The sequence below is a fragment of the Oncorhynchus tshawytscha genome, linkage group LG06 (assembly GCF_018296145.1).
Source record: "Oncorhynchus tshawytscha isolate Ot180627B linkage group LG06, Otsh_v2.0, whole genome shotgun sequence".
NCBI lineage: Eukaryota > Metazoa > Chordata > Actinopteri > Salmoniformes > Salmonidae > Oncorhynchus > Oncorhynchus tshawytscha.
Window position 1 is genome coordinate 16,410,121 of NC_056434.1, and position 13,068 is coordinate 16,423,188.

The following is a 13,068-nucleotide window of genomic DNA, read 5'->3' on the forward strand; positions in this document are numbered from 1 at the left end:
AGGAGCTAATATTGACGTCACCAAAATGCGACAGACGTAAAATAACACGAGGATGATCTTCTGGGATTTCAGAGGATAATTTTGAACACTTTGGCTCACAAAACCAAGTATAATATATACTTTTCAATCTGGAATTTTGGAGAACTGCAAAATGTCGGATTTTTCATCTCTCGGTCTGTCAGATTGGCTGATTCAACAATGTAAACAAATGGGGATCAGTAAACCAACTCAAGTCCAGGAAAACTGTATGCCACCGATTCTGGAAGGTAACACTTAACGTTTGCCAACAAACGATGTATTATTACTTGTAATATATATATATTTTTAATATAAGGTTTAACATTTATTTACCCAGGTAGCAGTTTAAATAGAACACATAACTTCTAGCTACAATAACGACCTGATCAAGAGAGTAAACTAACTAGCTATCAAGACTTTTTTTGAGATATGATTTTGCCCCTCCGTTGTCTAGGTCGGGATTGTATGGGTTGTGCCAAGACTGGCAGTGGAAAGACAGCTGCCTTTGTGCTACCAGTGCTACAGAAATTATCTGAGGACCCATATGGAATCTTCTGTTTAGTTCTCACACCTACCAGGTTGGTGAATCTTCTGGAAATTGTGAACTATCTTCTGGAAAAGGCAAGTATATAATGTTCAATGTTGTGTAATGTTTAAACTTGTGTCTTTTGCAGGGAATTGGCTTACCAGATTGCTGAACAGTTTAGAGTCCTGGGAAAACCAATGGGCTTGCGGGACTGCATCATTGTTGGTGGAATGGGTAATGTTGATTACCAAAAACACTGCCTCTCATTGCATTATTATTCAGTCGTCCAGTATGTTCTAATGTTCTAGTGATTTTCCCAACAGATATGATCACACAGGCCTTGGAGCTCTCTAAGAAGCCACACGTCGTTGTAGCCACTCCAGGAAGACTGGCAGACCACATTCGGAGCTCCGACACATTCAGCATCAAGAAGATCCAGTTTCTGGTGAGTTTGTTGGAGAAGAAATTAAATGATGTGTCGACAAAGGCAATTATGTTGGAGGTTGTCTAGGTGAGGATGTCTCACTGTCAACCAAAACAGTGAGACTGTTATGAACTACCTTTATATTATTAACTACCTTGTGTGTTGAGAATGTTTTTTGCCCCCATTACAGGCAGACCACACCGCTCGAGTTGCGTGCATTGCAAAATACATTTAGAAATCTGTTATTCCAACAAAACAAAACAAAAATTTAACCTTTATTTAACCAGGCAAGTCAGTTAAGAACAAATTCTTATTTTCAATGATGGCCTAGGAACAGTGGGTTAACTGCCTGTTCAGGGGCAGAACGACAGATTTGTACCTTGTCAGCTCGGGGGTTTGAACTTGCAACCTTCCGGTTACTAGTCCAACGCTCTAACCACTAGGCTACCCTGCCACCCACACTGCTCGCACGTACCAACGAGAGTCTGCGTTGCCAAGGGCTAAAATAGTTATATTTCTGACGCAGATCACGCTGCAAGTCCTGCCTCTCCCATCTCCTCATTGGTTTATAGAAGCGGGTACCCACGTGCCATCTCCTCATTGGTTATACCCACGTGGGTGACTGAAAGACGAAGGATGTCAGTGTCGGTAATGCACCTAATATATGAAAGTTTCCAATCGAAATATAAAGTCAAGAGAAGAAAAGCCTGGAAGGAAAACAGATGACTAGAAATGATTTGGTTGGCCGTTTTATGTGTGGATTAATTGGAGGAGTAGAGGACCTTGTGCATTTCAGGTTAAATAACAACTCAATGATTATATCCCAGGACACGTTTGTTAGCAACAGCAAGTGCAAGCTAACTATCTAAATTTCCATAAATGTTTCAGGCTTTCAGACCTGTCCCAAATTAATATAATTGATTCAGATGGTTTTGGTTCCATGTTAGTGTTCAATTTTATCATTTATCATTGTACTTGTCAGGATGCACGGTCGTCTGCATGCCTTCTATTAGGAAGTAAAAATCAATTTAGTTAAATATCTTCTGCAAAATGTGACAAGTCATAGAGCCTAACGTTGACATTTATTTTGTGACATAATTCTAATTGTAATGCACGGGCCAAATGGTAATTGTCTCTGGTAGATCCTTGATGAGGCCGACCGACTGCTTGAGCAAGGCTGCACAGACTTCACCAAAGACTTGGAGGTGATCCTGGCCGCGGTGCCTGTCAAACGCCAGACGCTGCTTTTCAGTGCCACCCTCACAGACACACTACAGGAGCTCAAGGGCATCGCCATGAACAAGCCCTTCTTCTGGGAAAGCAAGTCCGAGTAAGCTCTTAGCATGACTGACAACATGATCACTACATTGGAACATTACATGATTAGTTGCTTAAATATGCATGTAGAGGTAAACCTCATTCTTCAAAACAGGACATGTCTGTCTTATGTTCTATTCCATAATTGTATATCATTTGTGTGCCCGTGTGTATTTGAAACATTTTGGCATGTAAATTGTACACTGAACTGAGTGGGAAAAGATTCTCAATTTAATTGACTGGTTAAATGAAGGTTATTTTCTCTCTTGATTATCAACAAATGGAGTAGCTCTTTGCTCTTCTTTTTTTTAAACAAAATGTGCTGTATTGGTTCAACATAATTCAATTTTAAGTATATTTTTCTCATAGGGTCCGCACGGTAGAGGAGTTGGATCAAAGGTACATCCTGACACCAGAGAAAGTGAAAGATGCCTACCTAGTGCACCTGATCCAGAAGTTTCAAGATGAGCACGACGACTGGTCGATCATGATCTTCACCAACACCTGCAAGTAAGAATGCCTTTGATCCCAATTGCTCTGGGAAGTCGCTCTGGATAAGAGCGTCTGCTAAATTACCCAAACAGTTGATTATCAGACACTCAACAAGGTCTGATTTCATTATTACTGAAACAGGATCCAAGTGGTAAACATAAAGATCCAGTCAATTTAAACAATTGAAGGCCTCTTACACTTCAGTGTTGTGATGCAAGATGCATAGAATTTAAAAAGTTATTGTTGGATATTATTCATCCTAATCAGACAGATTTTTTACATGGACGATACATTGGAGATAATATAAGAGTACTTTAAACAATAGAACACTATGAAAAATCTGGGAAACCAGGCCTGGTATTTCTAGCTGTTTTTGAAAGGGCTTTTGATAATGTATGACCTGTGTTTATATATAAATGCCTGGAATATTTAAATTTTGGAGAATCTCTTCTAAAATGGGTTGAAGTTATGTATAGTAACCCTACGTGTAAAATAGTAAATAATGGCTATGTCTCAAAGTTTTAAACTGTCTTGTGGAGTAAAACAAGGTTATCCACTATCGACATATCTGTTTATTGCCATAGAAATGTTAGCTGTTAAAATGAGATCCAACAATAATATCAAGGGGTTAGAAATCCAGGGCTTAAAAACAAAGGTGTCATTGGATGCTGATTATTCACGTTTTCTTTTAAATACACCATTTGGATCCCTTTAAATCCGAACTGGTTCTCTAGCAGATTAGTAAGAATGTTTCACCCCATGTTCAAGAATGGCCTTTTTCCCTTTATTCAGATTACAACTTCACAATTTCGGTTATTTGAAAACGAAACCATCTCCAAAATATTGCTATTTAAAAAGTCATGGAAATGTGGTTGCTATTTCAGTTTAACCCACCAGAAAAAATAATGCAACATATTGTGGTTAAACTCAAATATACTCATTTAATTAAAAAAAAAACCATTAAAAATAAAAGAAAATTTAAAAAGGTATAATTTACAAAGATAGATAACTCCACCAGTCCTGTTTATGATATGTCACACATGCAGCTAACAAAAATATATGGTAATGTCTACTCTACCCAAAACTACAACCAACTAATTGCAGCATTACTGAAAAAAATGGAAGAGGTAAGTGAAAGGGGGGAAAAGTAAGGAACTTGTCTGCTGGCCCTGCATTAAAGACCAAAATTGGTTAAAGAAAAGTGTGTTAAATAAAAAAGTATACCAGTTTCATTTATTGACCAAAAAAATGTACAGCTGTGCCATATAGATTGAAAATCTCTTCCCAACTATTTTGCAAAGTACCCGATTCCATGGCACATGGTTTATGAACTGATACACAAAACAAAGCCGGATTCAAAACACAGAATTTTTCAATTGAAATTTCATACAAAATTCTTGCAACCAATAGAATGTTATATATGGGAGATATAACCATCCCAGTTCTGCAGAATTTGCTGCGAAGAGACTGAATCATTAGATCATTTGTTTTGGTACTGTATACAGTGAGGGAAAAAAGTATTTGATCCCCTGCTGATTTTGTACGTTTGCCCACTGACAAAGAAATGATCAGTCTATAATTTTAATGGTAGTTTTATTTGAACAGTGAGAGACAGAATAACAACAGAAATCCAGAAAAACGTATGTCAAAAATGTTATCATTGGTTGGGGTGCCAACCACAGCCGCAACCACGGCCCAGTTTAAGCTTCCTTGCAAAAGCAGTCAGGTTTGGATTTAATATCTGCTGGTACTTGGAGTCCATGTATCCTAAGAAGTTGTCCAGGGCCTTTGGAAGAAAAACAGCCCCACAACATCAGAGATCCACCACCATACTTCACAGTGGGACTGAGGTACTTTTCTGCATGGCTATCTTTCTGTCGACACTAAACCCACCTCTGGTGTGTTTCCAAAAGGCTATATTTTGGTCTCATCTGACCATAGAACCCAGTCCCACATTTGGCAAACTGTAAGTACTTGAGTTTGTTGTTCAATGACAGCAAAGGCCTTTTTTATGGCAACCCTCCCAAAAAACTTGTGGTTATGTAGGTGGCGTCTGATCGTGGTTTTAGAGACTTTCTGACCCCAAGACCCAACTAACGTCTGCAATTCTCCAGCTGTGATGCTTGAAGATTTTTTGGCCACTCTAACCATCCTCCTCACTGTGCCTTGTGTCAATATAGACACACGTCCTCTTCCAGGCCGAATGTTAACATCTCCAGTTGCTTTAAACTTCATTATTATTGCCCTGGTGGTGGAAATGGGCATTTTCAACTGTTGAGCTATTTTCTTATAGCCATTTGCTGATTTGTATAGCTTGACAACCTTTTGTCACACATCATTGCTGTATTTTTGGGTCTTTCCCATAGTGATGGATGACTATGGGAACTAGGTCTGTGTCACCTCATATTTATACCCCAGTGAAACAGGAAGTCATGGCTTACCACTTAAGTGTTCCTAATCACTCAGGTGAACTTAAAAATAATAAATATGAATGGGAAGATACTTCAGTTAGATTTCTCATAAGAATTCATAGCGGTGCCAATAATAATTGTGGCACACGTTTCAGAGAAATATTTATTTCACATTTTTTCCCCAATAATTGTACTAAAATTAAAGGTTTGATTTTTGTGAATAATTTGAATGAAACACCAAAAGGATGAACAGCAAAGAAAACATTTTCACAGCCCATCTTGCACATATTTATCAAGGATGTCAATATTAGGAGTGAAATGTATGGAACCATGTAGTAACCAAAAAATGGTTAAACAAATTAAAATGAGATTCATCAAAGTAGCCACCCTTTGCCTTGACAGCTTTGCAGAGTCTTGGCATTCTCTAAACCAGCTTCATGAGGTAGTCACCTAGAATGCATTTAAATTAACAGGTGTGCCTTGTTAATTTGTGGAATTTCTTCCTTCTTTATGCATTTGGGCAAAAAGTGCAGTTGCAAAAACCATCAAGCACTATGTTGAAACTGTCTCTCATGAGGACCACCACAGGAAAGGAAGACCAGAGTTACCTCTGCTGCAGAAGATAGTTTTATTAGTTACCAGCCCAAATAAATGCTTCAGAGTTCAACACACACACACCTCAACATCAATTGTTCAGAGGAGACTGCATGAATCAGGCCTAAATGGTCAAATTGCTGCAAAGAAACCACTACTAAAAGGACACTGTTTTTTGGCCCAAGACTTGCTTGGGCCAAGAAACATGAGCAATGGATATTCGACCGGTGGAAATCTGTCCTTTTGGTCCAAATGTGAGATTTTTGGTTCCAACTGCCGTGTCTTTGTGAGACGCAGAGTAAGTGAACGGATGATCTCCACATGTTTGGTTCCCACCGTGAAGCATGGAGGAGGTGGTGCTTTGCTGGTGACACTGTCTGTGACTTATTTATAATTCAAGGCACACTTAACCAGCATTCTGCAGCAATACGCCATCCCATCTGGTTTGTTCTTAGTCCCACTATCATTTGTTATTGAACAGGACAATGACCCAAAACACACCTCCAGGCTGTGTAAGGGCTATTTGACCAAGGAGAGTAATGGAGTGGTGCATCAGATGACCTGGCTTCAACCCAATTGAGATGGTTTAGGATGAGTTGGATTGCAGAGTGAGGGAAAAGCAGCCAACAAGTGCTCAGCATATGTGGGAACTCCTTTAAGACTATTGGAAAAGCATTCCTTATGAAGCTGGTTGAGAGGATGCCAAGATTGTTCAAAGCTGTCAAGGCAAAGGTTGGCTACTTTGAAGAATCTCATATTTTGATTTTAACACTTTTTGGGGTTATTACATGATTACCTAGTTTAATAGTGAAGACACTCTACAATGTTGAAAATAGTACAAATAAAGAATTCCTTGAATGAGTAGGAGTCAACTTTTGACTGGTACTGTATATATATTTACAAAAATATGGGGGATTGGAAATGATGCCGACAATTACATAGATTCCATCAATCTGCAATATTAAAGCTGATCTAACACCTAGAAATAAAAATGTAAATGACTGAAGACCCTGGAAAAATATGAGGATAAGAAAATAACCAGTAGAACATGCTGCTGTATCAGCCTTTTGACATACTTTGTCCATCTAGAATTACTGTTAGACATTGAATCATTAATGCATTGCATTCTTCCTACAGAAATTGCCAAATCCTCACAATGATGATGCAGAAATTCAACTTTCCAACCATCTCCTTGCATTCAATGATGAAGCAGGTAAACAACCCCAGCTCCTGGGGTGTAGCTCTATATACATTGATGGGTTACATGATAAGTTGAAACACATTTAACATGTGCTTCGTAATAACTAATGTTAATTTGGACATTGGCTTTGTCTTAGAAACAACGTTTCGCCAACCTCGCAAAGTTCAAGTCCAGTGTCTTTAAAATCCTGATTGCAACTGATGTGGCTTCCAGGTAAGAAAGCTTTATTCAACGTTAGTGTGTGTATAATCTTCACAAAACATTATCAATATATGGACAGGTTACAAACCATTGTGAATCTCATCTATTTTCATGTCCACATTGTCAGAGGTCTGGATATTCCAACAGTCCAGGTTGTCATCAACCACAACACGCCAGGTCTGCCCAAGATCTACATTCACAGAGTCGGCCGAACTGCCAGAGCAGGTAACAATCCTCCTTCAGTATCTCTGCCTGTTACAACATAGGCTGCTACTGTACAGACTTACACGTAGAAACAACTTTTCTCTGATTTGTCTAAAGGAAGGCATGGTGTCTCGATCACACTGGTGACACAGTATGACATCCACTTGGTTCATTCCATCGAGGGACAGATCCGTAAGTGTCAAACGTGCATTGAAAAGTAGTCAGCAGTTGTTTTACTATTACTCGTTTTAATATTACTCGCTACCCTTTCCAACATGCCTATTAGCCATTTGTGAGTATCACTACATAGAATATGATCACAGGGCAGAAAGCTCAAATTAATTTGTTTTGCTTTCCCCTTTGTCCAGAGGCCAAACTGAAGGAATATCCAGTGGAGGAGAAAGAGGTTCTGAAGATCCTCACTCAAGTCAACGTGGCCAGACGGGAGTGTGAAATTGTACAAATACCCATTCTATTTATACACAGATATTTCTGTTGTGAATATGTGGCTGTTGGATAACAAGGGCTCATATTACTGCTGTGACTTGTCTCACCATTCCTTTTGTTTGCAGAAACTTGAGTCAACAGATTTTGATGAGAAAAAGGAGATCAACAAGAGAAAACAGATGATTTTGGAGGGGAAAGTATGTTCACCATGAGCCACACCTCCATGGTCCGAGTTTAAGGTTTTGCTGTGATGAGGGTTTTAGTCGATTTGTTCTGATATTCCAACTACTTGCCTGTCACAGGATCCAGACGTGGAGGCAAAGAGAAAGGCTGAACTGGAGAAGATAAGGAGTGAGAAGAAGTTGTTCAAGAAGAGGATACAGGAAACAATTCAGAAGAAACAACATGGGATGCAGAAGAAACTGATGAAGCAAAAACACATTCAAAAGGAAAAGGCAGTGAAGTCCACATAAAGCAACACTGTACATTTATGAATTGTGTATTTAACAAGGCCAGTTGCCCATTATTGTGCAACATGTTTTATCTGTACGTTTCCAAATAAATGGCAGTGCATCAACATTTTGCTTTCCAAACCTTTGACAGAAGCAAACTTTATTAATGTTTTACAAGAAAGGACTCATAAGGCGAAATGTCTTGAATTAATTTTCACTACAACTCCATGAATTGCACAGATTTTCAAATGCTGGGAAGGAAGGCAGAGATTACTGTACTAAAATATCCTAAAACATGTCAGGAATCAATAGATAATGTCGATCAAACGACTAAGCATGTTTCAACCACGACTAGCTATTTGACAGCATGATTGTCATACAATGTCTTTTGGATTGACAAATTCAAAGTCAAGTGATGACAAACAACAATTAATGGACATCGGAAGACAAAGCAGGTTGTGAGCTAAAATTTATATTCTCAATTTGGTGCTAAGCACCCAAACATTTCTAAAAACTGATAGACGAGGATTTCTAAATACAAAAGTCCCATGGATAGTTTAGTTAAAGGACAAATCCACAAAAACTATTAGTCCACTGTTGATACAGTCCCAAAATGTTTTGCATGTCATCATAATGACGTGGCAGGTGACACTGATTTAAGACCAATATCTTAACTTTTGGGGATATCACCAGTTGGACTAATGAAAAAAATAGTTTGTGGCTTAACCCTTTAGGGATTGATTTAAAACTTTAAAATAAAACCATTATTTCACCACCCTTTGTCATCAGATAACTACTTAAGTCAAATGTTGTCTACACCCCCCACCCCACAACACACAAAAAATAAATGGTGCACAAGCAAATCAGCCAAAGAAGGAAATGCTAGGGGCCGGATAGATTACATTAGAATTCACATAGGGGGAAAAGAATGGAGGGTTTGGAGCCATAAGACTCTGGAGTAAACAGCTACAATGGGCAAACTACAGGGAAGCCAAAAATGTAAAACACACATAAAATCGAAGTTACAAAAGGAAAGCCCTTCTCCTGGTTTGGTGGGAACTCATTTTACATTTTTGTCATTTAGCAGACAATCTTATCCAGGGCGACTTACAGGAGCAATTAGGGTTAAGAGCCTTGCTTCGGGGCACAGACAGATTTTTCCCCTAGTCAGCTCAGGGATTAGAACCAGCAACCTTTTGAATACTGGTCCAATGTTCTTAACCGCCATGCAACCTCCTAAGAGAAGGTGGCTTGTATCAGTTAGTCCTTTGAGAAACTAGTATTGCGTGGTTTCAAGGTCACAACATACTGGCCATGTTCTCTGATTCTTTCTAATAAGTTGGTATATGCTGGCTAAGGTCGCTTTCACTTAAAAAGTGCCAACCATGCTTTGACCTACATTCATGTTTTGTGCTGTTTTGTACCTGCAAATAATCAAAGGAAGTTATGGCCACTGATTCGGATGTACACATTCTTTCATGTGAGAATCACTTTGTCACTTCTGAAAATCAGTACCAGTCGTCATTTTACGGATGGTGTGAAATGGTTTCAAATGCTTTGGATTTGACAACTTAATTCTAGTAATGTAGCTAACATTCTTTATAGGCGACTGCATTTCATTCAAATTTGAACCCCAATTCACTATTCCATGTTAAATAAAATAACTAGAATCAAAGGATTTGTATCCATTCAAGGAGTTCACAAGCCTTCCCTTTCTACCTTGGCTATACCTTACCTGTTCTTTGTTTCACACCTAGCCACCTACCGCTTGCAACTTCAATAGTGACACAAAATTGTGTGTTGACTATAGAGGAAATCAGTTTTCCTTAATATCCGTCTTCACTTTGCATGGGAATTTGTTTCATGCAGACAGATCTTACATCAACAAGGAATTCCCCCGAGTAAAGCGTTACTTCAAAGCCGCTGCCGATCTAAGCATACAAAGCATTTAAAAAAATTGAAAATGATCCGCCCAGTAGCATAGTGAGCGATATCTCACGTCACCCAAACTTTCAAAAGATCAAAAAGGCCTTTGCCGCAACTTCAAATAACATTGAGTTAATATACTTCAATGTTGGTCATTATGATATAGGATTACTCTCGGATCCAGAGCTCACATCTTGAGAAACTTTCCTCTGAAATCCCCATGCCACTCAACTCCCCTGGATTTCTAGTTAACCACCTATTTCTGAAAAGACCTGTTGAAAAAGCCAATGGTTCCCAAGGCAATCAAAGGCATTTCAATTAAGAGTTCTTTAATATCAGACTTTAGCGCAGAAACCTTTTCAACTCAAAATTGAACGACGACGTGAAGTGTTCCTCTTGCTGTCATTTGATGAGATTTCAGGTCTACGAGTCGGGATCGACACCGCCACTCTTCCTCCACATCAATCTAATCAAATGAGTCTGGGTATCAAACGGGTGTGACAACCGATCAACTTTGAGGTGAGGATTTCCTATGTTGCCTGCTTGAAGCGTTCCGTACCCCCCCACTTTCTTGTTATCTGCTTTTGAGAGTTAGCGGAATGCGCTCCCCCAGCCAAGTTGCTTGAGAACTTGTCTTCCCCTGTTCACTGCTCAAAGAGAGAGGTCCTCTGGACAACTGGTCATGCCCTCAGACAGAGGCGTGAGGTTTGAAGGGAAGGGGTTGAGAGGGGGGTGGGCGGGCATCTTTCATTGGGAGTCGTGCCTCATTTTGTTTCTTCGTTCTCGTTTCGTCTTCCTCACGACAGCTCGACCGCCTGCCGTCGCCTTCCTCTCGTTCTCGTCCCCATGTGCCGGCAGTGGTCCCTCACTCCCACTCGTTCGCTCTTCCTGGCCGTCCGTTCTTCCTTTCTATCGCTTTCTTTCTCTCTCTCGTGATTGGTTGGTTTCTCTCTCCCGTTGATTTCACACGGTGGTGCTTCAGTTGTAGCAGAGGAAAACAGGTATCCATTTTTTTACTTTATTATTACCCAGATTAAAATGCTGATGAACTAAGCTCAGCTCAAGCCTAGCTCCTCTTCCAACAACCTGAGAAAAGGAAATGAGAAGGATATTCAAAATGCCTTCCACCAACAATTTTCTGAAGCTCATTGTAGACTGTGCAGTAGAGGACAAATCAATAACAGTTCTTGATTCAACTCTAGTAGTGTGAGGAATGGGAATAGTTATCTTACACTTTAGTACTGTGACAGTCCAGTCACCCCACCATGTTGGTATGCACGTTCACCCTGGTAAGTCGAGTCCTGCGACAGAGCCACGTCGATCTGGGACTTGAACTCATCGCCTAGATAACTGTCCTGTTACAAGAGAAGGAGAAACACCCAATAACATTCAAGATAAAACAAAACAATAATTCTTCCAACATCTCCCTGAGAGGTTTAGATTATATCAGCAAAATAAACCTTCACCCAGCCAATCACAGGTGGCGCCATTATCATATTGGATACTTTATTGTTACCATACTGGCTTCTTGCTTAGTGTAAACAATATGAAAAACATTACATATAGCCACTGGGCAAGGTGAAGCTATTAAAATTGTTATTCATACCCATCTAATCCTCTCAGATCTCCACAATTGCAGTGTGGGGACAATTTGGGATTGGGCATAAGAGTACGAGGCCAGAGTCTAATTTGGTATAGCTGAGGTAGTAGAGAGTGGAGTTTAAGCCAGTATTGTTACCTGGGACAGTTCAGGCTGGGAGAGGCCAGGTTGGCTCATCTGTGAGGGCTGGCTCATGGTGATGTAGCCCTGGGTGAGTGGCCCCTGGGAGAAGGGCTGGGAAGACACGTCCTGGCTGGCCTGGCTGTTTGGCCCATTGCTTTGCCCACTGCCACTGTGGTTCCCCATTCCGCGGGTCCTCTGGCGCCCGCCACGCCCCGCTTTGCCCTTCAGCACCCCACCACGGCCTGCGTGGCAGAGAGACTAACATCAGCTCACTTATCAAACAGTAACAAACAGTAAACATGCATTGCAGAGGAGAAACAGTAGGGGTACGAGGACATCTCCAAAGCCTTGTAACATACCATCACCACAACAGTGACACATGCAACTCCGAGGTCCAAGTAGAACACAGAGACTGGATATTATTTGGATACAGTCCAACTTCACAGGGCCAAATAAATATTCCACCAGTCAATATATGCACAACTAATGAATAATGGCCGCTTGCTTCCTGCTCACCTGCAGCAGGGCCGTTAGCCTGGGCCAGGTAGCCTGGTGGAGGCATGGGAGGTATCACCAAGTTGAATGGAATGGGCATGTTCATGGCTGCCATGTGGGCTGGCCCGGCCCCAATCATGCCGATCTGGTCGTGGGTTTGGAAGTACATGTTGGATGGACGCCCTGTTGAAAGAACAGTAGTAGTCATGCATGTGAGTGGTCACATCAGTGGAGAATGTATTTGTTCCATGTAGCAATTTTTTTAAATGTAACCTTTATTTAACTAGGCAAGTCAGTTAAGAACAAATTCTTATTTACAATGATGGCCTACACTGGCCAAACCCAGAAGACGCTGGGCCAATTGTGCTCCGCCTTATGGGACTCCCAATCACGGCCGGTTGTGATACAGCCTGGAATCGAACCAGGGTGTCTGTAGTGACGCCTCAAGCACTGAGATGCAGTGCCTTAGACCGCCACACCACTCGGGAGCCCAAAGGATAGGACTTTTCATTGTATCTGTCCCATTATGGTGTCTGTGAGGGCATGAGCAGCACCATTAAGGCCATCTCCATTGAAATAAGGTCAGTATTCTTCTTCTACTACTTCTATGAGATGGGAAAACTGAAAGGGTGCACAC

At 40.6% G+C, this 13,068-nt stretch overlaps 2 protein-coding genes across 3 annotated transcripts in view; one reads left to right on the forward strand and one right to left on the reverse strand.

Moving 5' to 3' along the window:
• On the forward strand, positions 1-8,414 carry ddx49 (DEAD (Asp-Glu-Ala-Asp) box polypeptide 49). The gene is made up of 13 exons (XM_024423088.2): positions 1-266; positions 473-596; positions 693-778; positions 868-989; positions 2,111-2,298; positions 2,655-2,795; positions 6,920-6,995; positions 7,120-7,196; positions 7,312-7,409; positions 7,506-7,580; positions 7,757-7,845; positions 7,961-8,032; positions 8,138-8,414. Exons 1-13 carry the CDS (start codon positions 152-154, stop codon positions 8,306-8,308), a joined length of 1,434 nt encoding a protein of 477 aa, XP_024278856.1. The 5' UTR covers positions 1-151; the 3' UTR covers positions 8,309-8,414.
• LOC112252121 (regulator of nonsense transcripts 1) overlaps positions 8,408-13,068 on the reverse strand; it is a 20,256-nt gene continuing 15,595 nt past the window's right edge. For both annotated transcript variants that reach the window (XM_024423087.2, XM_024423086.2), the window contains exons 21-24: positions 12,453-12,614; positions 11,952-12,178; positions 11,446-11,568; positions 8,408-11,299 (exon numbers count right to left, since the gene is read on the reverse strand). In XM_024423087.2, coding sequence (XP_024278855.1) covers positions 11,449-11,568; positions 11,952-12,178; positions 12,453-12,614 — 509 coding nt within the window. In that variant the 3' untranslated portion in view covers positions 8,408-11,299; positions 11,446-11,448. The remainder of the gene's footprint in view (positions 11,300-11,445; positions 11,569-11,951; positions 12,179-12,452; positions 12,615-13,068) is intronic.